Source organism: Lissotriton vulgaris, chromosome 6, assembly GCF_964263255.1.
Source record: "Lissotriton vulgaris chromosome 6, aLisVul1.2, whole genome shotgun sequence".
NCBI classification, from domain to species: Eukaryota; Metazoa; Chordata; class Amphibia; order Caudata; family Salamandridae; genus Lissotriton; species Lissotriton vulgaris.
In genome coordinates, this window is record NC_141694.1 from 802,865,505 (window position 1) to 802,891,001 (window position 25,497).

At 41.4% G+C, this 25,497-nt stretch overlaps 1 protein-coding gene across 1 annotated transcript in view; it reads right to left on the bottom strand.

Annotated features, from left to right (window-relative positions):
* LOC147708024 (histone deacetylase 2) overlaps nucleotides 1–25,497 on the bottom strand; it is a 166,837-nt gene that overhangs the window by 49,903 nt on the left and 91,437 nt on the right. Inside the window, exons 6-8 of the mRNA XM_086926833.1 lie at nucleotides 15,965–16,106; nucleotides 13,317–13,409; nucleotides 13,130–13,238 (exon numbers count right to left, since the gene is read on the bottom strand). Coding sequence (XP_086782959.1) covers nucleotides 13,130–13,238; nucleotides 13,317–13,409; nucleotides 15,965–16,106 — 344 coding nt within the window. The remainder of the gene's footprint in view (nucleotides 1–13,129; nucleotides 13,239–13,316; nucleotides 13,410–15,964; nucleotides 16,107–25,497) is intronic.

Genomic DNA, 25,497 nt, shown 5'->3' on the forward strand with positions numbered 1-25,497 from the left:
CATGTAAGTAACAGTAATAACATTAATAGCATTAGCATCAGTTCCTCATCCCTTAAGGTGTTGGTGGCGAAGGCAGGGTGTTCGAGAGTAGGAATAGATTCAGTGAGGGCCCTAGGCCGTGTCTGGAATAATGTGACAGGCGGGTCGTAGGGGGTGACAGAGCATCCATAATACTGATGTGCACCGAGTGTCAGGTCTGAGGAAAGGGGAAAGGAAAGGTAAGAAGTTGGGGGGGGGGGGTGGGGGGGGGGGCGGAGAGTTTGGGAGGTGTCAAGCACAGGGGTATGTTGGGATCCAATGGACGAGGGAACTTCTGGGACACCTGGAAGCTGGTCGCCTCTTCATAGGACCAGGGTATGACAGTCCCTAGGGGCAAAGTCAATTTACAGAGACCCAGGATTCTTCAGGGTGCCTGGGACAGTAATTCAATGACTAATAAGTGGAAGAAAATTGAATCTGGTGGGGTGGGGGGGTAAATGGGGGGGGGGGGGGGTGAAGGGGTAGGGAAGATAGCCGGGAGGGACCGCTTCAGGAGATGAAAGTTTGAGTGTCTTTCTTTGGTTATCCACATTCTAGCAGGTTTAAACAGGCCTTATTTAATGGTCAGTTTCCGTAGTTGCGGTCTCATTAACAGGAAGGCTTTCTGCTTAATGGTGGTTTCCTTGGAAAAGTCACTGGTTATTTTGGATGCTGTGAGAGCCCAAGTCATAGGGTCCTTGTTGACACGCTGACGGCAGAATCTGCTGGGTATGCACATGGCGAAAAATGCAAGCGATTATTGGTCGGACCCTGCCCCTGGCAGTATACGATTGGTTGTGGATACAATGATCAGTGAGTAAAGTGCCCCGCTGAAACCCCGTGAGCCCAATGGGTGTTGCGCGCCTGGGCACCACACCGTTATATCAAACAGCCTTTTGATCCATTGCGACCCAGCACTGGAAGCCCAGCTGTGAAGGCACTTCATTCAGAAAGGTGCCCCGACCCAACCCCTCCCTCTGAGAAGGCCCGATAAACACATGAGGGTGTGTGCATTGATGGCCCGCACCCACCGGTAAGAGGACCATCTCACAGCCCACTCCTAAACTCCCCGGCCGTGGGCACACCAGCAGAGATGATTACAGTGCTCCTCCGTTCATTTTCAAATGTTCCGGAGGTGATCCAGGCTTAGAACACAGGTCTCCAGCTTACCTCTTCCCCTTTATGGCTATGCTCCACCCTCTCTTTCACCCGGGGCAGCGCCATTAAGATCCAAGCCACAAAATCGACTTATACATTTAGCTTTTTTGCCCTTTCCCTCTACGACTGGCAGCAAATTGACAAATGTAAAGGTCACTTTGTTCTGTCTTACGTGGTTGGTCGCCAACAGACTACATGGTAATATATCAAAACAGGGTTCAGGCAACTGCCTAAGAAATTCAGATGTACCCAGCCAGTCCAGAGGTAAAATTGCGAAAAAACAGTTGCTGGAGGGGTGTATGCAGATGAATAGCAGGTTTCACCATAAGCTAGCATGGAGGGATTATGTGCCTGCTCCCCAGCACAGTGTATAACACGCAGGTGATAGATTTGAATGTTTTTGACCACCGTGTTGCTGCTGTTGTTGCAATAGGTCCTTCAGTTACCTGTTGGTCACAAAAATGAGGGTTCCTGCCATATAATGGTGAGATTAGTGAGTTATGTGCCAGCACCATAGAGCAGCATGTAAACTGCCAGGCATACGCTGGGAAACTCCATCTCAATATGCATGTTCACGACACGCGTGTGTATGTGTGAGGTGCCTGAATTGCTTTTGAGAAGAGAGTAAGACTGTTCCTTGTGTCACCCCAACTAATGGTTCTGTATTAAGATAGACATTAAAAAGGCCAAACTGCAGTTAGACGTCACATCGGGTGAAAAGGCAACCGAAAGGGTCTTAGTCGGTCGACAGCACAGCAGGACCGTGGTACGGGTATTCATAAAAACGGGCTAAATATGCTAATTATTCCAAACAGTTCGTTGGCAGCAAGAGCGTGCTGCGTGGCCGTGGGCCTAGTTTGATGGCGCCCTTCCGCCCTCTGCGCGCGCCGCTTCTCCCGGTACAGCCTCTGATGAAAAGGACCCTGCTCAGACTGAGCACTATTTGTTGATTTAACTGACAGAACTGTGAAAACAAGCATTTGCAATGGAATAGGTCTGCGTATTTACGTGCGTTTGAGCTATTGGCATTGTAAATTACAGTGCCTTTTATTTATGTTTTGAAAAGCAAAACATAAATAGAAGTCATTGTCATTTACAATGCCACTAGCTCAAACTCGCATAAATGCGAGGCCTATTGCATTGCAAATGCTTGTTCACTATCTTTTTGCAAATCTGTGCATTATGGACAAGATGCTGGATTATGTAGCAAGTGCAGAAAATATGTAATTTAGCGGAAAACGCCACAGCAGCAGAAATGCATAATTCTAGAGGCCATGACAATAAGTAAATACATTAATTTAACAATTTTCTTTAAAGGAACATTTTTTCCTAAGTGGCGTTTTCTTCGCTACTTCCATTTTGAAGTTTTAGTCTTATGTGTGGTGGAAGCAATCACTGTAACAGAAATTTTACCAATTCACGAGTGCATTTGTCCAATTTATCAGAAGTTCAGAGTGAGGCATATCCTTTGTGGCTAAGGAGTTATGACTTCCATTTTCCCCAGAAAAAGTTAGGTCATACTAGAATGAATTTCAAACCCACACACATTCCCCTTTGAAACATACTCACTTTGAACTCTGCAGATTACACTTCCAGCACGGTACCCGTGGGTTTGGAAGAACTGTGAGCTCAAAACCTAAATGCATGCACTAAGTTAGTGTCTCATATGAAAAGCAGGGCACATTCGGAGTTTCTCTTTTGGAGGAAAATAAAAATGTGTTTTTATTAAAAGGTTTTAGACAAAAAAAAGACATCATTCTTGTCCAGACATTACCAGCTTGAAGAAACAGAAGTACCACTAAGGTCACTGCAGTCTAGCAATCACATCAAACTATATTTAATAGCAGCCCGTCCCAACGTTGTCCGGGTACGAGTTGCTGCCTGCCAGTAGTATATTGTTTTGTAAGATTTCGTTTTGATAGCATTTCTTATCTGTGACAGGCCTGTGAAACGCTCCAATTCACAGTGCACTGCTGATGCACTTAAGAGTGCGCGTTCAGTAGTGTGAGAACTCGAGTTTCCCTACTTTATTTTTCCTTCCGCCAAGTGTAAGACACCATATTCGATATGGCATCGATATTACTGTTTCCGGGCAAAGAGCCACCGATTATTTCTCTGGGGGGTTGTGGGGGTCCGGTGCACCTGTCATGGCCCTGGCACTGCAGCTGTCTGTGCGCCCAGTCCCTCATGTCGTGTGTCACAATGTCCTCCTCCTCCTAAATTGTATCGTTCTGAGACGAATTCGGAAGGGTAGGAGCAGCCGCACAGGTACTGGTCAATCCTCTAACGACTTTTCTTGACGTATTATTAGTAAAACACCTTCCTGAGCTCTGCCCCGTCCGGACCCCCTCTTCCGGGGCCCCCACCTACGCTCCCTGCACAGGGCCACCATGAGCCTAGAGCCGGCCCTGGATGCAGGTGGCACCGGCTTAGCAGTGTGTGCAGGGGGCAAAGACGTCCTCCAGTTGCAGTTGGGGGAAGTTTGCCAGGGTTGAGGTCTGTGATGGAGGGAAGAGCGAGCAATAGCAATAAGATCCAAGGTCCCTTTGTCTTGAGTGCAGGAGATCAATGTGGGACCCTGGTGAAGCTGGGAGATGGGCGAATCACCTTATGAGGCAATGAACCGACAGGCATGCTATATGGCACAGGAATCAAGAGCTAATGTCTAGCAGGGCAAAGGAGTGTCCCCTCAATGTGGCCCTTATGCCCTGGCTTTCTCTACCCATGTCCTGTTACTGTCCCAGTAAGCGATGCTCATGGAGAGAGGGCTGCACCCTTCCACAGAACCCTAAAATCGCAAGTGCAGCTACGCACTGATGGGGCGAGTCAGGGTATAGTTCCGAAGTTGTTGGGGATGGCAGTGGAGTCCATGGCACTGCTCCACAAAGGGGAGAAAGGAATAACTCCGCAAGTGCCAGGCTTGGCGGCAGAGATAGGAGAGCATTGCAGCTCCATGCTACAGCCTCGGACATGGTTGTATAGAAAAAGACCAGGTCGGGGAGGCAGCATGTGTGTGAAAAAGCCTACGTTCCGCCACCAGACTCTGTTGCCTCAGACTAATCTGTGGTCAACAGGATCATCCGGCACAGGGTCTTCAAAGTCGCTACCTAGGTATGTAATGGGGCAAGGGATCCTTCGTCATGAGGCTTGGTAGCAGTGTGGATAGGACAAGCAATGCAGCCAGTCGCTGCAGCCCCGGGAGACGCTAGCGCATAGGCTCCAAGCATGGTCCATGAGTTCAAAGGCGGTTCCCACCACCCTCTGTCACAGCATTCGTGTGCCTCATGTCCTTCTCCCGTTGGGGTAGCGTTGATCAGGTGGAGTGTGCTGTAGGGCACGAAAGGGGGCCTTCTAAAGGCCTTCTTCGCCGCAGGTCTCAAAGGGAGGCAGCCATCTTCGTCAGTGGCCACACCATACTCCACACGCCAGAATGGTTTTATTACAGTGGGCCATAGCTTCAAGTGTTTGACTCTTTTACACTATGCATCATTTGTTTAGGTTTTGTTCATTTATAAAGTGCATGGTACATACACCTTGTAGGATCTTTGGTGCTACAAGGAAAACGGGCCTTTTTGTCAAAGCAAATTATTTCACTATTTTGGAGAATGTTATAAACATATGACGATATTGAATGCTTGAGAGATGGAATCCTTACCACAGTTCTTGGATGAGTGTGTTTTCAATTGAAGAAGCCTAGACAGTGCTTTCTACAGAGCTCTTCCTTAATTGTTAGAGAAAAGCAGTAAAGTAAATAAATGTAGAAAGCAACTTTTTTGCTGCAGAGAAGATAAGAAGAATTATAATCTACTTCAAGTAATACTGTGACTATATTACTTTGGCATCTAAAAGTGAGAAAAAGCAATGCCATGAACATTTTCAAAATTATTCTTGGAATTAAATAAGAAAGCATCACCTTAAGGCGACAAGGTGTAGTCAAAAGCAGGTTTAATATATTTGCAGATGTCTGTTTTTGCAGCTTCATTAACGGTAAGCTTATGCCAACGAAATAAGCGCCCTTTCTCAAGCATACTGTTTACGATAATCAGCAGCTGAAAGAACATTACCAGTAAAGTTTTTTACAAATCAAGCCATTGAAAGCACTGTATCTGAAGACTGCACCTTTCCAGCACCAGACAACATACTTGCAGATTTCCAACAATTTAAAAGTACAAAAATAGAGTGATTTAATGAAAACATTTCCTCCCATCCTGTGTGCTGTATGGAAAGAAATGTTTCATTATGTAGTTACTTATTTACAATGTGTGTGCTCTCCTTTATGTAGACTAATTTTTAGGTTGAATATTTGATGCCCTCAGTAATTAACATAATTACACTTTTGTTCAATATTTATAGTATTAAAGCATTCACAAGACTTATTGTTTACAATTCATCCTAATGCAATGAAGAAGCACAAATACTATTAATAACACACCTTTTGCTTAAGGATGCAAGGTTGTATTAGACTATATGCTGTAAATTGTTAAAACTATTGATTACTATTGTATTGTAATTGTATTTTTTATAGCACTTACTACCCCCGACGAGCCGTCAAAATGCTTTTTTGGCGAGAAGCACGCCACTCCGGCACCCATAAAGGATTTGTGGTGAATTTGTATAGTGAAATATGAAAGTAATTTGAGTGGTGGATATGTTAGTCAGTTACTTGGATTGAGAAGGAAGCGGAAAGGTTCTAAAATCTTTTCAGTTGTTGTTTATTTTACGTGATAACCGTAGGATAAGGGTTTGGGGTGAGTAAAGGGGAGTTGGAGGAGAGTTATTATAGGGAAATATGAAACTAATTTAAGTGGTGGACATGTTATTCTATTTTTTGGATTGAAAAGGAATAGTGGAGGGATAGAAGAGGGAAGGAGGGATAGAAGAGGGAAGGAGGGATAGAAGAGGGAAGGAGGGATACAAGAGGGAAGGGTCAAGAATCGTTTTTTTTTTTAGTTCCTAGCAGTAGGAGGGGGTTTGGGATGAGTACAGAGGAGGTGGAGGGGGAAGAGTCAGAGGGAAGGGTTTAGAAAGGATGTTTGGGAGATCTGAATAGTAAAAGAGGTATGAAATGATGCAAGGAGGGGTAGAGGAGGGAAGAGGTTAGAAAGGGTTATTTGGGGGATCATAGTAGTGGTATGGGGTTTGTAATGAAATGAGGGTAGTGGATATATTGATAGCTATATAGGGTCAGAAAAAGGGCAGTGCATTGGATATGCTGAATTAGAAGAAAAGTAATAAATATAGAGATACATAAGCACATGAAAGGTATATATATATATATATATATATATATATATATATATATATATATATATATATATATATATATATACACACACACATACATACATAAGGAGGGTAGTATATGTAGATATGTAGATTAAAGATGAATTTAACAAACTCCAGCTTTCAAGTGTGTTATAGATTAATAATGCATTCAAACATCTTCCCTGTTACCTTGGGTCCTGGCTGCTCAGCTAGTGTGAGTGTTCCGAGTTGAATGTTAGTGTGGTTATTTATTTATTTTATTTATTGAACTTTTGTATAGCGCTAGTTGGGCCCGAGGGTATCAGAGTGCCTCACAGCATGTACAGTTATGAACAGGAACATTTTGTGCGGCCAACAAGAACAACAAAACAATAAGAGAAATAAAAGTCTGCAGATCATCAACTTGAGAGCAACGAGGAACAGAGTTCGAGAGTGTCACTTCCGGCTGGGGGGTTTCGGGAGGGGGAGATGGCGGTCCTACCCGCAGACAGAAGCGGGATTTTCGTTACGGCAGAGCGCGTTCTAGGAAGAGGGCTTTGAGTAATGTCTTGAATTTCAAGAAGGAGGTGGTCAACAAAATGTTGTTATACTTTAAGTTAATGTATTTGTTTACTGTTTGTAATTCAATAGTGAAGCAATTGTAGATAAATAGGTATGATAAAAGATTTACTTATTTATACAGTTGCTTAGATACATGTTAAAAACATAGAATAATGAAAATATTAGTAATATGTACATTTGTTAAGCAGAACTAACCAATATCTATATTTTTTTTAAAACAATTATTATACACGTTCATACAAAGCAATACCTAAATAGAGGTACATATCTATAGTCCAAATAAATGCTTATATACAGAAGAATATGCTGCATATTTCTGTTTGCATATGGTGGTTATGTGGGGAAGAGCCAAATCCCGAGTAGTTTTCTGAAGATAAGGTGGCTGTCCGTGGATCTTATGTTGGGGGGTATAGAGTTCCATGGTTTGGCTAATTGAACAGAGAAGGATGAGCCACCCATGGTGTTTTTCTTGTACGTTGGGATTTTGAGGCGAGGTGCCACTCTAGAGCAGAGGCTCCCTTGTTGAATGTGTTTGGTGATTTTATTCCTGATTACAAGCGGTCCTGTTTCACATATCGCTCTGTGTGTGATAGAAAGCAGCTTGAACGTGGATCTTTTGGCAACCAGTAACCAATGCAGGGCTTTCAAGGCATGGGAGATGTGGTCATGTGGTTTTATATGTAAGAGTAGTCTGGCAGCAGAGTTCTGAATCTGTTGTAATCTTGCTAGTTTGTCCACTTGGGCATTCATTGATGTCCATGGTCATTCCGAGGTTTCTTACTTCCTTAGATATTTTAGGCGGTGTTCCCCAGATCATTGAGCCAGGCGGTGAGGCGGTCATAATTTATCCAATTGCCACACATGAGTATTTCAGTATTGGAAGCTTCCATTTAAGATGGCTCCACATCATCCATTGATTCATGGCTCCGAGACAACTGAAAATTGGCGACTTTCCAATGTCATATTTTTAGAAACCCGAATTCCCAAATAATCAAAAGACTCAACCACATCCAATGGGGCACTGTTTAGAGCAATGCCATTTCTAAACCGTTTTGAAGGGTTGATAGTCATTAATTTGGTTTTACATGTATTGATTATCAACCCCGAGAATTACAAATTACAAAAGGAGCTAAATCGGTTTAAAAGCTTTTGGAGGCCACCCGGTGATTTGGTAATCAGGAGGGTATCGTCAGCGAACAGGAGGGTTGGTGTCTTCTCCCCCGCCAGAGTGGGAGCGTCAGTTGGTTCCTCGTTGAGGTGGTCCACCACCCCATTGATGAATAATGAAAACAGGGTGGGGGCCAACACGCATCCCTGACGTACCCCCTTGTTCACCACGATCCTCTCCGTCAACTGCCCTTGAGATCCCCACCTAATTTTTGCATAGTTGTCATTATGCAGACCTTTTAGAAAGTCAAGAATCTGGGGGAAAATGCCCAGTTGTTGTAGTACCTGCCAGAGCTTATCCCGGGGCACCAGGTCGAATGCAGTCTTCAGATCTATGAAGACCAGGTACAGACTGCCTTTCTCTATGGTCACTATTTTCCAGTAGATCATGAAGAATCTGAACACCTGGTCCATTGTTCCCACCTTCTGCCTGAACCCAGCTTGATAATGGGATCCTCGTAAGGAGCACCCTGCCAACCACCTTCTGGATCACGTCGATCAAACTGATCGGTCTGTAGTTGGCAGGGTCCTCCCATTTCCTTTCTTAAATATTGGGATGACCTCCGCACCTTTCCAGGAGTCCAGAACAGGAAATCCCCTTGCTATCAGATTCATTATGAATAAAATAAATTGAGCCCAAGGCTTGGGATCGTGCAGGAGCAGGTCCCCGGGAAGACCGTCGGGACCCGCTGCCTTTCCTCGAGCAATGCTATTTATTGCTTGCTCCACCTCTTGGAGCTCAAACCTGTCCGATAACTCGGGGGCAACTGTGATAATTGGGGAGGTCTCAACGCTTGGGGATGCAGAACATTCTTCTCCCGAATAAAGATTGGAGAAGTGTTCTTGCCATTGCTGGCCTGTAATATGATTAGGAATTGGGTCGGATACTTTTCTGTTCCTTCTGTTAATTAAATCCCAGAATAGTGTTGCGTCCCTCTGGATCGAGGCCTGCTTATGTTCCTGCCAATGGGCCTCGTCCCAATTGCGTTTTGCTTCCACCAAAACCTTGGAGTAATCTTTCCTTGCTGTTTTAATTGCTGGTGGATCGTTCATCCTGATGGCAAGAGATAGTGTCGCCCTGTTTTCCCTACAGCTCAGAGAGTACCATGGAGTAGTAGGTCTTGCTTGATCATGCTTTGGAGCCAATTTCCCTTCTACAATAAAAAAAGAACTTCGCTTATTAATTGAATCTTGGTAAAAATAATGAAGATTAAATTGCTTCCCCATATCACTATAGAGCGCCATTAATTCCCTGTTCTTAGATTCAACAACATCCCTGATGCTTTGCAGTTTGTCTTCTTGTTGGGAGACTGTGTGCCATTTAAGGCGTCGATTACAGTTGAAGGGAATTACCTCTCTGGTTGTCATTAGGGGACAATTACAGTTGAAGGGAATTACCTCTCTGGTTGTCATTAGGGGACGATTACGTGCCTTAGACCCAGAGGATCGCCAAATATTATTTACTTGTAGACAGAGAGGGTTGTGCTCACTGTCTATGGAGGGCATGACTGCCATATCTTCCAGATCCCCCCAGAGTCGAACATCAATAAGAATATAGTCTATTCTGGACGGGGGAGCTTATCCTATTTAAGGGGTTTGCTCCGCTTAAATCAGAGCGTGTTCTCCCATTCACAGCTCTTAGACCATATTCCAAAGTGAGGACATTAATTTGAATAGCTCTCTGGGACCACTTCTTAATAGGATCTAAACTAAGGGGCAGGATAGCCCATTTTGCATCTTCTTCGGCAGTTCCCAGGAGATCACCCGTACTCAGAGGTTCAAATGTAACATTGAAGTCCCCAGCTACTACAATGTTAGAGTGTGGCGATATGGAAGATAACATACTTTCCAAAGAGGTTATGGTCGATGATGTCTGAGCGCCTGGCGAGCCTCTTGCATATATGTTAAATAATTCTAAGGCTGTACCATTGGGTGTACCTCCGACTGTCAAGTGCAGAATGTCCCGTGTCAGGCAAGTGTGTGTAGCGATCGAGCAAATTGAGGGAAATACTTTTCCAGATTTGCAATCCCCCAGAAGGGCGCCCTTTACCTGAACTAGTTGCAGGGATACAGTAAGAAGTATAGCCAGATTTATATGGAGGAGTTAGGGTCCATGTTTCCTGGAATAAACATATCTCGAACTTTTCAACAAATCTATTCCATTCGGGGAGCAGTAATTTCTTCTCTAGCCCCGCTATATTCCACGAAAGAATATTAAGAATTATTGAGTCAGCGTTGTTAGTCGTGGTCGCCACTGCTACACTATCTATGGCACCAAACGTTGCCTGTGCGTCTTCTGCAACCAATCCCTGTCCCTTTAAAATTCCTGCAGCTAGGGAGTTGGCTGGGGCATTAGACTCTCTACGCCTTGCTGCAATTGAAACGATGGTGTTATTTTCAATGGACCCTGGTTTTAGTCAGTCTACCCAATTCAGGCCAGATCTCCCTCCCCTTCTCCCTGCTTTATCTTGGTCTGCCACCCCTGATAATACCCAAAGTGGAGTGTGTCTAATCTGAATGGCAGAATGCTCAGGAGAGGAAGTGCGAAACTCCAAGGCCAACAAATTCTCAGCAAGAGCCGCATCGGTTAACAATAGCTCAATGCAGTCTAGCTCAGAATTTCGCGAGGCAATCCTCCTTGCTCTGAGAATATCCTCACGAATTATGGACCTGCAACCCCTTACATGTTGCAACCAATGTATTGCCTTGTTGCGAAGGGACTCACTGCTTTCATATCCCTGTCTACACAAGTATTTTGTGACTTTCACCATGTAGACTGTTGCCTGAGAGTTCATGAGCGTATCCGTAAGGGGTTGACCCTGGTGCCTTAAGATATTAGAAGAAGGAATGTGTCGAACCCCAGAAGCTTTCAGTGGGTCGGCATGAACTTTTTTCAAACTAGGGACTGGGGCAGTGGGAGGGATGGCGTTTCTTGGATTTGCAACCCAGAAATGACCCCCCCCCCACCCTCTGGAAGAACACCACTTATTGAACTATTCCAATGGGGAAGGCATGTAGAAGGGAGAGGCTGGGGCAATGGGATGGCGGCTGGTATAGGAGGCTTGGTCCTACAATTTAGAGCTTCCAACATTTTCCTTAAAAGGTCCACCTCTTTTTGTAGCGATTCCACTTTCTGCAGCGGCCCCTCGTTGGAATCCCTGCAGTCACATCTATTCGCCAAATTACCAGCGCCAACAGGGTTGCATTCATAAGTTAAGGTGCACCCTCAAATTTTTAAGGTTTTTATAAAAGATGTCGGAAGATGAATCTTTCGTTGTAAGTTAACATGTAAAAGGCATACACAGCAAAATACTGCACAGTAGATACTTTTGACATGGGGTTAATATTTTTGTTGCGCAACTAAGATAGCCTATATGCACGCATCGTTAATTATGAACAAAAACATGTTATTAAGACAGCTAATTAACAGAAATTAATGGGCAAGAGCAATTAGTGAATACCACTGTGTCACTATGATAGGCCACGACATCCAAAAAGCACACACTCAATGAACAACTAAGTTATAAATTAGGACTTAAAACATTGAGTAGTCAGCAAAGTGGATTCATCAAAGAACATGTCCTGGTTCCCAATTTCATGGAGTATAAATGGAACAATGCCACTATACATCAAACGTCGAAGGTAATGTCGAAGGTTCATCCAAACTTTGAAAAAAAAAACACATGAAGCCAAAGGTTAAAGGGGGCTAACCCAAAGTCCATTTTCTCCGTATTTGTAACTGTCCTTTTTTCTTAACCCCTTCGACGCTCATGACGGAGCGGTTCCGTCATGAGCGCCGGTTGGGCTGTGCTTATGACGGAACCGTTCCGTCATGACCACGCCCGTCTTTTAGAACCTTCAGCACAGCGTGAAAATTCGCGCCACGCTGAAGGTGTTAAAGAGCTGATGGCATACGGTCTTTTAAACTGCTAAATATGTCAGTAACCAGACCTGATAAAGAGGGGAAGGTATCAAAGTAGTTTGCTGAAAGGTATGAGGCAACAGATGGGAATATTGTAAGACTTCTCCTACTCAACTATAGACAAACTTGGAAACTGTAAAAAAAAAAAAAAAAAAAAAAAAAAATCACTAAACGACAATCAAATTCTCCTTTTAAGGCCAGCACATGAGGGAAATTCCCCAGAAATGTTGAAAAGGTAACAATGCTATTGGTGACATTATCTGGGTGGTCTTCTGGTCGAGTTAGTTAGGCTATTTTGCAGCATGGGGAGAAAGTGATCATCCAATGTTGATATATTATACTAAAAAGGTACACATTTTTCAACAAAGCAATTCCACTACGCTTGAGTAAGTTTTAATCCCTGTGCAAAAAGAAGTTTGCAATAGGTCGGAAGTCAATGACCTCACTCCCAGCAATTTTCGTTGGCAAACTTCAGAAGGTCAACTCTGCTAAAATTTAATGGATTGAATTCTGGAATTTGGTGACTAACTCTGAATCTAGATGAAATTCCTAAATTTGCAAAGGATAACGTGTAATAGGAGATATTGACTGGAACCGGATGCAGTAAATACCTCACCCTTTAATCCCAACTCTTTTTCCTTAAACTACATTTCAAATTAACACATTGGATGACCACTTTGTATCGATGAAAGTTAGCATAATTGTGGAAAGGAGTCCAGATGCACAATGTTAAGCAGCACATCTATTCATTGAATAGCAGGGTTCCCAACAGTGACATTAACAGCAACTTTCTGCAATTTGTTGTCCATAAACGCTGCAGTTGTGCAGCAAAATGAGAAACACAGCAAATGAGAGTAAATGTTCCAGATACAATCTTGTACTTCATAGCAATAATCCTACATATGTTGAGGATAAATATATTTCACTGCGGTAAGAAGCTATTTAATAAAAAATGTCTAATAAAAATGTATGAAGCTATTAAAATCAGTCATTTTTTACACTGCTGAAATATGGCACATTTTATTTCTGTGACATTACCTTTAACAGTAAGATTAAAACATCCTAGACGGTCCCCAGACAGCGAGTCTGCTCCACACTGCAAAACCACAGCACTGGGCTGGTACATCTCCATCACTTTGGAAATAATCTTGAATGAAAAATGATCACGTGTTAATATTTATAAAAAGCAAGTCCGAAAATATTTTGGTGGAGATACATTACTCACTGGCTTGAAAATCTGCCCATAAGACTCATCATCAATGCCATCCCTCATTGGAAAATTCACTGCATAATATTTGCCCTTTCCAGCACCAATGTCCTGTAAAGATAAAATATAAAAAGAAGCATCAGAAAAAGAAAATTACAATTCACATCAAAGAAACTCACTACCTCTGTCAAATACACCAAAAAGAAACTCAAAACCACTATGAAATACACAACAAGTACATATTTTACAATAGATAGTTTGTGCAACATATCAGTGCAAGTATTTGAGCACAACTTACTACAAAGACGTCTACTAGGCAAGAAAGAAAAAACAGAAATGGCTTTCAAATTAGATTGCTAGCTAAAAAGGCATGTTCCATGCAAATCTGGATATTATCATCACTGTCCCTCGAGATTCAATGGTCACCTCTCAGATGATGATCAATATTCTCTTGTTACAAATTCTAAAGTGCAGCATGGTTCTGGTCAGGCAATTTGGCTCACATTATTTTTAGACCAGAAGCACAAAAACATATAGTCCTTTACATATGCTGGCACAGCTGACCTAAAAACTTTGGAGTAATGCCCTGAGATATCTCCAGTGGTGTACAAGCCTGAGGTAACTTTCCCATCACATACCTAGAAATATAGATAATGTTCTCCTTATAGAGCACCATCTCATTTGTTTTAATGGGGACTGTAAGAATGGTAATTATTAAAATGACCAAAATGGACGGTAATTCTATCACTGATCATCAATATAAATGTTTTTCACCAGAACAACAAGACAATACAAGTAAGTAAAGGACAATGTGATCTCAGCTGGTGGAATAAAAACAGTTGCCGCAGAGCAGGATCAAAATCTGCGCAAATTAGATTTTCTTCCTGTACATGCACTGCACCATTCAATTTAATAGCAGAACGTGGCAAAATGTATTTTCTACGGATGAGGCATGAACTCCATGCCCTATACTATATAATAACTATACACAAGCTCATTTCACATATAATTGGCGTCATTCAATCCCTGTTATGCAACATATGGTGGGGCGGTGGACATAGCGGACCCAACACCCCTACAGACAATCCTTACCCACACAACATCTAGAAACCCCAAGGGCATCAACCCAGTTCCTTGCACAATAAACACTTGGGAATTCCTAGCCAAATATACTTGAGTGCCCCAATTATATTGCCCTCGCATTTCCTCGCACCATAGAACCTAAATCAGTTGAGCAGCTTAGAAACAAAGGCATCACCACATGGAAAAAATATTCAGTAGCGGCACACTCATTTCAGTGTGTGCATTTGTTCCTCCTACCACTCGTACCCCGCTGGAAAATGTACTAGAATAGACTGACAGTGACAAGTAGAAACACATTTGAGGCCTTCCCGCTAGAACCCATAGAGCTCTTACAACTACAATACCTTATTGTTGCCACTAGTCCTAAGCAACTAGTATCACAAACAAAGAATATCGCTGAACAAGAAACCAGGTTGGGTGGTAGAAATGGATAGGAGAATCAAAAGACACTTATCATACGAAAAGTGGCAGTTCTGTTGTGCACAGATGAGACCGGGTTCCATAAATGGTCGACATCGCGCTATACATTTTAAATTTCTTCATAGAGTGTACTACACCCTGGCTAGTTTAAAACGACTGAAGCAGACCGTAGTCACTGTGCTTGCTCAGATGCTTACCTTATACACCTGGCATGGAGCGGTCCATGGGTGGCAGTGCTTTGGGCAGTCCCAGAACCTCTCATGGTGCTTTTGGGTTAGGTCTATAATGTCCCCAAGTCAGACTGCAGCTACATGGCTATAGCCTGGTAATTGGCAAAGAGGCATGTTGCCAACCCCCGGGGCAGATGTCCACTGACAAAAATTATGCAATTGCTTAGAAAATGTATAAAACAGTGAATTGAGTGGATGTTATGCCCAACTCCATCCCCCAAATCGGGCCTATATGATTTTTGGCATCCTGTGTAAATTCCTCAATGCCAAGGGGCAAGACATACCCATAAACCTGCTTGACTACAGGAAACAGACTACAGCTGTGCTGTATACTTGGAAAACGACAAAGCAGATGTACACTAACAGGAACCACTGAGACGATAAGATGGAATTCTGCGCCAAATGATATGCTGCTGTGGAGGACTCCATGAAAAAGAGGGGCCAACAAGTTCCGATTTGCATTTACAATGTTACTGTACAATCCTAAACTGTGTATTTGTGCAACTGTGTTGTAATATCTATCCCTGTCAACAAGCATCATATGTAATGTAGTTTTGTTGTGTGAGAAATAAATAAAAAAATATTTGAAAAAAATCATTAGTGAGTAATGTTTTATTAAGGTAATCATTTGGTGTTCATTGCAACAATCAAGAAAACAAATTTGTAAGTTAAATTTCACAGTAAGCATAGCTGAAAACTTGGTTCAATGTATCGGATTAGCTTTTAGGAAAGCAGAGGGGAAACTGTAGACGGTCTTCACACCTGCAAACTAAAATGTCTGTACAAGGTTTCAGTCAACTCTTCAATAAAAAGTAGAAGCACTTTCAATTTCTTAATGGGTTTGTATGCACAAGAAACATTTGGTTACACACCACTCAATACAAACAGGAAAAAACAAACAAATTCCAAGATAATCAGGGAATGCAATCTCACCCGCAAGTCTCCAGTTCCTGGAAAGTATTCACCGTACTTGTGGAATGATACAGTCATAACGCGATCTGTTGTATAAAAGGCTTCTTCGACACCATCCCCATGATGGATATCAATGTCTATGTACAGTACTCGCTGGTGATACCTGAAATTGCAAAGTGGTATGCAAATCTGCTATTTTTACACAAAATTTGTTTATAGAACCTAAAAGCTTTAAGATGCAAAACTGGAGAAACCGATTTAGGGCTTGAATCACAAAGCTCAGTAGGATAGCTCCTCCTCTAGGGTCTTCAAAGGCTGGAGTAGATATCGGACATTTACTCACAATGAATCTGAGGAATATTCCTGAAACTCTATGATAGTCCTAAATTTTCAGTAGCACTCAGGTTTGCAAAAAAAATGTAATCAACCAGATTTGACAATAAGTAAATGATGGAAGAATATGCAATATAACACATCATTTAATTTTTCTACGCAGAGGACAGGTTTTTCTTCGAGGACGGACCTCTTCCCCCATGCGGATTCCCATTTCCAGCCCTGGCATGTGAACTATGTGTAAGAATAGTTATGCTTGTTTCCCAGGAGTGACACCTATGCATAAACAGCTTACGCACACTCACACATGTATATTGTGGGTATTTACTCTTTGTAGAGACACTAAACCCCTAAAAGGGCCACATTTCTGTTGTTTGCACTCACAAATCAAGAATTTTGTCCTTACTGGCAGGTTTTATATATTCGTAAGAGTAAAGTAAAATACTACAATTCCACTGTTCTTGATTGTATGAATAGGACTACAGAATTCACTCGTTAATTGCTTTTTTTGTGGACACCATACACAATTGTAGCTCAAATCCTTAGCCTTCAAGAAGCTCATTAAGTTTAAAAAAGATGGGGTGTCCTCGTACCTTTCAATGTGTACCTTAGCCATGCTAACATGTTAACAGCTGGATGATCTCACTATGGCAGAATTTTATATTTTGGTTATGTACTGCCAAACAGGAGTATCATCCTGTAGGGAAAGTAAACATTTCACTTGCCATTTGGAACTCAACCAAATGAGAATGCCCTGGAAGAGAAAGTGTTACACCCATATACTGAATGTGGAGTGAGGGTGTGGATTAACGGCTAGAGGAGCCAACTCTGAAACTGAGGAACCAGGTTCCAGTCTGGCGGGAGCCTCAAACATCTTGTGATTCTCGGCAAATCACTTAATCTCCCCTCACTTAAAAATGAATGCGTCCGTCTATAATGCAACTGGTGCTCATGTAAAGAGCTACGATACCTTGAGGTCGAGTTTTCTCTATATAAAACTACAAATAATTGTTTTGTAGACCCGGTCCTTCTTACAATGGGCAAACTATCCATAAGGACACAAGATGTACCACTCCAAATTTGAACCAACACACCTTCTTCCGAGTTGATTTAATGCCCAACTGTTAGCAAACGTCTAGGAATTAGTACAGTGATTTAAATCTTCCAAGTCCATAAACACTCACCAATTAAAAAGAATTCAGGCACTTCGTCCTTTGGTAGTTAGCATGGAGAACACTTGTGAGCCTCCTGTGTATCTCAATGTATCAAACAGTCAATCAAAGTCAGTTCATCATAGTCAACAAGGAACACAATCTAAGCAATTATGAAAAGAGGTCTAATCTAATCCACTTAAGGCACGGAGTGGAGCACAGTAGAGTGGCGCAGAGTAGAGTGCAGTGAAGATTAGAGTGGCATACAGTGAATTGGCGAAGTGCACGGGCATAGAATTTCGTGTTGAAGAGTACAGTGCACTGGCATAGGGTATACTAGAATAGAGTGTGGTGGCGTAGATTATAGTGGCTTAGAGTGGAGCTGTGAAGAGTAGATTGGTGTGGCCTAGTCTGGAGTGGAGTGCACTGGCATAGAGTAGAGTGGTATAGAGTAGAGGCATAGCATGACGTGACATACAGTGGAGTGGAGTGGTGCGGAGTGCCGTGGAGTGGTGTGGCGTGGTGCAGGTTAGAGTGGAGTGGTGTAACACAGATTATGCATGGTATGGTAGTGCACTGCCATTACAGACAAAACATTTCCAATTGAAATGACCATTACATTTGCACAGACATACAGTTTAACAAATAAAACTATACAGCGCACAAACAGAAATGTGTGGAAATTGCATCACATAGTGCAATGATTTCTTTTAATCATATTAAAGTATTTGCTTCCAACACACTTCAGAAATAACAAAAAAGGTGTTTCATTTGTGTTACTAATTTGGATATATTATGAAATACACAGTTCATTTAAATGTTGTTTTGTGCTAGAAAAAAACCTCTCTCTCTCACTTTGAAGTCAGAGAAAGAAAAGAAAACAAGTGCCATCAGAAGACAGCACCTGATATTTGACCTCAGTGTTTGAAAGCACAGCACACATGACAAGATAAGAAAAAGAAATAAAGGTCAGTTTACAGAAAGGGAGTTAGTGAAAGAATACAGTAAATATGCTTTAGGCAACTGGAGGGACAAACGGAACCTGGAGAGCCTAAAGCAAACAAAGATAGCAAATAGAAAGCCAGAAAATGTGAGATACAAACCACAAAGCCAATGGTGATCAACGGGCAGAAGGCCTTTCTAGGTCAACTTTCTGAAAGCCCCAAGGATGTATTTAGCAAACCAGACAGCTGTGGGGTCTGGTAGGCTGCGACCTAAAAAGAAGGTCTGGGAAGTTGTGAAGTATGGGTTTATGTTCAGCTTCAGGTTAGCAGCGCAAGAAAAGCCGCTGAAAGGCTCGAGAAAATCTATTCACCCACTCGCTATGAGGAGCCAGATTTAATCAAGATGAGCTACTTTTAGGGTCTACTCGCCCAACTGGTGTTCTGCTTGCTCACAAAGTGGATAAACAATAAAGATACCTTTAAATTTAGTTATCTTGTCACATTTGCTCAGCATTCAGAAACAGAAGTCAAAAGTCATTTTGTCTTCCTACATTTACTTTTCTTTCTGTGACTGAAGTTAGGAGGATTTTGTAAAGTGAACTGTGTGACAATTTCGCTGTTCAAAGCCTGTGAAATGAAAGGCTGTAAGATTTCTGGCTTTTTTCTAACACAAACTGAAATACCTAATAAGCGAACTGTTCAAACATTTCAAATATATTTCACTAGTTATGAAAACACATTTTTGTAATTATGCGGGTAAAAGAAAATGATTTTTATAGGATCAAAACAAATCAGAACACTTTACTTGGTGATATGCACATTTTAAATACTTTTGCTGAAACCCAATTTCCAAACATTGTTTATGCACTATATAGTTTTATCAGTAAAACTGCATGTTTGTGGGAACATTTTGTGGCCATTTCAATGCAAAATGTGCTATCTGTAAATAACAGTGTACTACCACGTCATGCTTTATTAAAATATTTATGAAACGTGAGTTTTATACATGAACTGGGAAATATTTCTGCCCAGATGACAATGATATTAGTAACCCAAGAGGCAAGCCAGGGATCATGTGTACCTTATATGTGGGCTCGATTTTTATTATACACAGAGTAAACGTTTACTAAGTGAAGACTTTTCTTTGTACAGCAGAAACAGTGAACTTGCATATTTGAAGATGCTCTCTTAGGTGACAATGAAGAAAAAGGCGGCTCCAAAAGACAAAACATTTGTCTAGGATCAAACAATTTGAGACCAGTTCAGTGGTCAAGTACATTACAGTTAGGTCGAGTAGATTACGCAAGTTACTAGACCTGCAGGTCTAGTAACATTCTTATGATTTTCTGAGCTCTGCACTGTGCTTCTCCATTAGAATTTATGAATTGTGCAAATGCCATTTTTCTGATTCCAGAGCTGTTGGTTCTTGGGCTTTCTCCAGTTAAAGCATTGCTGAGAGCACCTACACGAGAAGTGATCCGGTCATGTGCAAACATTCACATGAGCAACCATTTGATCTTCCCCCACTAGGAACAATTTTTTTGGAAACTGTAATACCATCCTTACTTCTAGTGAAATGTGCATCAATAACCGCCAACGAAACCCCCTGCCATTCCCTCCTATGATGCAGAATATTACCCATAACTATGATGCTTTGGAAACTAACCTCAATGGAGAATTACCCAAACTGGCAAATAGGATGATGTTTACGGACTGACTAAAGAAACCTATGAAGAGTTTATACTGCTAGATTCATGCAACCAAAATAAAACCAAATATATCTAGAAATGCATGAAATCTCAGTTATATCTTGTCTCACGACAATATTCTACAGCTCAAAATTTGAAAGGGCTGAAAGCCAAAGATCTCATTGACAGAATAAAGGGCCTTCCCAGGGAGCATAGTTCAGCTCAGAGGTTGTGTTGAGCTCAAAATCTCTGTAAAAGAACACTGATCAGAAGAAGAGAAAAAAAAAAAAGAAAATTGGCAAGATTCAGGAACTGGTATACAGACCGGTCAAATTGACATTTTATAACCACATTAGAGAGGGCACACAAATAGTCATGTGTTTTATAAGCCCAATGTCAGACAGATGACATCTATACAAATAGATAGGAACAGAACTCATTTACAGATACTTGGAGAGAAGGAAATCTGTCTTCTACAGAGTAATCATTTCTGCATTTTTAGGTAGGTAGCGCCATTCTTTAAAAAACATAACAGTTTACACACAGCCATTATTTTTTATCATGTTCTTAAAAGCTGACGAAGGGCCTGCCTAAAAGGATGAGAGGCTGATGAATAAAAGATATTAAATTTTTTCTAGGGATAAGTGTGCACCAATTGTTTTTTCGTAACAAATTCTCACATGTGCTTTATAAGAGTGTCTAGGGGGCTGCTGCAACAAAGGAGACACATATGAGCTTTGGTACTTAAATTTGACACTCAAGTTGGAAGTGGTGCAGGAGTAATGTGGCTTAATGGTTGCCTATCACAGTTAGCTGGCAAGTAGGACCTTCTTTGTCTCCTTGAAGATAACCCACTCGCCGCACGATCAACAGTAATTTCCTAAATCCATTATCTGAAGTTGGTTTCGCGATATAACCTGTCCAGTTGAACAATAGGTATTCAGGGTTACCTTGCAAAGAACCAAAGTGGCTTCCAAGGTTTCCCATTGTGAGGAAAGATGATTTGAGGAGGAAGGTGGTGCAAAATCTGTCTCTCTAATGGAGAGAACAAAGGAGAAAACATCCACAATATTCTTTATCAAACTATCAATTTTGGGGACAACCTAACTTGTGGTGTGGTATCTCAAAGCTTTGCAACAGTAGCAAGGTACCCTCCATTTAAGTGGACCTTCAATTGTGTCAATTCAATCCAGTGGTTTCAATGGGATATAGACAACCAAAGATCAGTATCAGAATTGGAGATGTGATGCATCCTTTCTAGGATTGATATTCTCAGCAGACGTAACCATCATTTTCAAAAGGAGGTAGAAAGGATAAGTGGAAGCCACTAGATGTAGTAAGCCATGTAAAAGGACCCACCCACACATTAAAGATTTAGTAGTCCCTCTACTTCTCCAAACACATAAGGAAACCCCTCTTGCACGAATATCACTTGTGCACCCCAAATCAGAGCAAAGCCAGATTTAAATTTGCTTCTTGCCGAAGACTTTGAAAAGCATTTGTTTTGCAGATTAAAATTTGCTATGCGAATTGAATCTTCACATCGATTCCATTTTACTATTTTTATTAGCTTCCTTCCATCTAACTTTAGTACCTTTAAAGAAACACACAATTTATAAATGCTTTCACCATTACAAAGTGAGCCCACTGCTTTTTTATTAACAATCGGAGTCTTGCACTCAGCCGGAGCTATAAACCCATTTTATTTTTGGAAACAGTGTGTACATGTCAGAGTTTCCATCACTCAAAGTTTTCGTGGCTCAAAGAAAAAGGAAAATCCCTGCTAGTGTAGGCATATAAGTCTACTAAACTAGTCAGGAGTAATCCTTTTCAACAACCAAGAGCAGATTTCCAGACAGTGGCCCTTGCATTGCTGCATAGTGCAATTTCTTGTGGCAGCATGTGTGCAAATCAAACGCATTAGAAGTACATTCTTTAAACCAATGGCACAGTAGCTCTAGAATACTGTTCTTCATCTGTAACAGGAGTTCTGTCTGTTAAAGACACTGGGCGATGAACTGAGTGCGCATTATGAGTTCATGAAATGTAACTGCCATAATACAGCCCAAAAGACCAAACATTATGATTGTACTCAACAGTTTTTAAACTTTATGAATTAATTAAATGTTACTTTTTGGCTAAAAGCATGAATCAACTCACAGAAAGCTTTATAAAGCATAAGGGTCATACTACGTAAACAAAAATATTAAAACTTGGACAACAAGTCAGACAATACAAAAGTAAAATACCAAGTCACTCTTTAACAGAGCTCAACAGACCATAATTAAAACGAAACGAAACACATCCAACAAACATGCTGAAGTACCTCCGATAGCCAATCTAGCTCAGATAGATCATTTCTCACAGAGCTTTCTCACACACTGTTAGAGTAGAGGCTAACAATGCCTGGCAACAAATGTTTGGGAATGCCTGGTCCCTCAATGTATCCAGAAAGGTTGTGTTGAACCAATGTTGAATGCTGTGGTTGTAGAGGGTGAAAAAGACAAGCTAACGATTAATTATGAACTGCTTCTGAAGTTTCAGTTATAGTCAGGCACTGACCAAATGCTTCACATTTCTTATGTAAAGCCATATTTTCATTTGCCATCCAATCTAATACTTTTTCTCGTAGGATTTCACCAGTGCACGTTATAAGAAAATGGGTCTATAAAATCATGGCCTCTCACAATCCATTTTTAGATATGGCTTGAAAGAGCAGGTGCCAAAGAAATGTATGTGATCAACTGAAAAAGATCTTTCGGAAGTACTATTCAGAAGGGTTTAGGTTCTACCCACATGCTGGTTCCTTTGATTTCAGTGTTTGATTGGGAAGAATGAGTGTGCTTTCACTGGAAGGAAAAAAAAAAAGAGTGCTTCTATTGGACTTTTTGCATTGTGAAACCACTTATGCTCCATACAACAGAACTGAGCTAGTTATGGTGGCAAGCCAGGGATCAAGGATATAGGTCTCATCTGATTATTGCAAAATAAAAAAGAGGCAGGTGTGGCATATCCATTGTGAAAAGCAAGTGATGATAGGCATTTAAGGGTTGTTTTCATTCTTCATTAAAATCTGCAGAGGGGTGTTTTGTTAGGTGAAATGTCACAGATTCCAATAGTAGGCAATGATTTTAGTGTTGTTTGGCTCCTCCTAAAACCATGTTGAAAGAGATATGCACTGTGAATCCTTTTTAGGCCTTATTAGAACACAGAGTGTTTTGTTTTGCCAACCGTAAATTTTTAATCCTATGTAATTTTATGACTATGGGCCAGATGTACGACGCATTTTACTAGTCACAAATGTCCCATTACGATGTTTGCACTCTGTAAAATGCATTTTCAAAATCCCAAGCCTTTTTTGCGAGTCAGTAACCTATTACGGACTCGCAAAATAGGGTTTGCGAGTCACTATTAGGAAGGGAAGTGCCAAGGGCGTCCATTCCCAATAGCGAGTCGCACTGGTATGTTGGAATATTTTGCAACCGTAAAGGCGGTCACAAAACATTCGCAGTTTGCAACCAATTTCAAATTGGTGGTAAGCCATTCGCAAACTGCAAGGTTTCTCTTTTGGGATTGGGTGCGCCAACATTTTTTCAGAGCAGGCAATGGTCCCACGAACCACTGCCCACTGTGAAAAAATGAAAAGAAAACTTTTCATTTTTGAAAAGCATCCTATTTTCTTTTAAGGCAAACGTGCTGCATTTAAAAAAAAAATACTGCTTTATTTAAAAAGCAGTCACAGACATGGTGATCTGCTGACCGCAGAAGGCAACCATCACTATTAGTGCCAGCTATTCTCAATGGGTAGCAAATTGCGACCTGCCTTGTGAATATTAACGAGAAAAGTCCCTTGCGACCCATTTAGGAATCCCAACCAGTGTCTCAGACATCGCTGTACATCAGGTTGTGACGCGAGGCTTGAGAGTGGCTAAAAATTGCAATTTGCAAGTCACAAACCCTGATGGTTGTACATATGGCCCTGTATGCCAGAGTGTGGCCTCGTGGGAAAACCTACGCTCAGTACAAACCCTGCATGTGCCCAAATCACCTTACCACCTTCAGCCGTACGTGGCATGTGTTTGGGGCAGTGCCTCGTCTCTTGCCCTGGCCGGCACCCAATCACTCCTCGGCCTCTGAGCATAAGGTTCAGCTCCGAACCTTCCACCCACAATGGCATAATAAATTCAGCTGGTGGTCATATGAATATTCTAACTTGCAGTGAAAAAGATTTGGTATGTATCCTCTACACAGATATGTAAAGTTTAACTAGTTTGACCCTCAACCAAAGGTTTCCAGATAAATTATTTGTACAATTAATAAGTCAGACCTTAATGAAAGCGCTGCATCAGCCGTCACATCTGTGAGCAGCAAACATACTCTATTTCAAGGAGTGGCTCATTTTATAAACATTTCCCATAAAGAAAATAATGGCAATGGTATTCTTAGCTAGTGGCTAGGAAGAAGGTATAGTCCCTCTGCTTTATGGGTGTGATATCTTGAATTTCTTCTAGTGGAACTGGAAGAAAATCATATATATGCACTTCAGAAAATTGAGAAGTTAAGAATTATTTTCCATCATTCGTGCTCACCTTCTGTGAAATTCTACAGAAAAATTATTTTCATGGGTTTTTAGCAGTTACTTGCCTAAATAAAATTTAAAACCATTTCACCAAAAACGCAGGCATATGCCAATTTGCAAATCTTTCCCTTTTTTTGTGGATTCATGCTGCTATTTTGTTTTAAAACATTGGAAATGTTAAGAAATGTGCAATATTTTTACCTGCAGAATTTGATAACATTTGTGCAGATTAACACACCACTGCCTGTACCTCATTAGATCAACCACAACCTAACAATGCCGCACTGGGAGGCAAGTTCACATACAGACTTCTAACTGAAGAAAGCACTGATAATATGTCACCGGGACTAGAGGTCGGAGTGAAAACATAGTCTTACTCCTGGTTCCACAGAAGAAAAGAAAAATCTTTAAAAATGTAAGTCTTGAACTGTCTGCACAACCGTGCAAATGATTCTTCAATGAACTAGCTGAAAAATAATCACAGATCTTGTCAGTGCGAATGTAGGGTTAAGATACAAGCACAGAAGGCATAATTTCTGATGTATAGTATTGTGAAATGTTAAGATGCAGGACAGGTATTCTTTAAACCAGGGAAAAAAACAGAATCATTGAGGTGGGACAAATACACTTTATGAAAGTTACAAAAAATGAATTCTGAACTGCAGACGAGTTGCCTTCCACACACATCTTTCACTTGAGAGTATAAAAATGATCAAAGAAGAGAAACTGTGGGGGCATGTGAGGGGCAATCCAACTCATGATTCCAAAACACTTTTTAGGCTCTGCAAAATAATGCCAGGTGCCTTCCTCAACTGGAAGAAGAACCAATCAATCTACACGAAGGAGGACTGAAATGTAG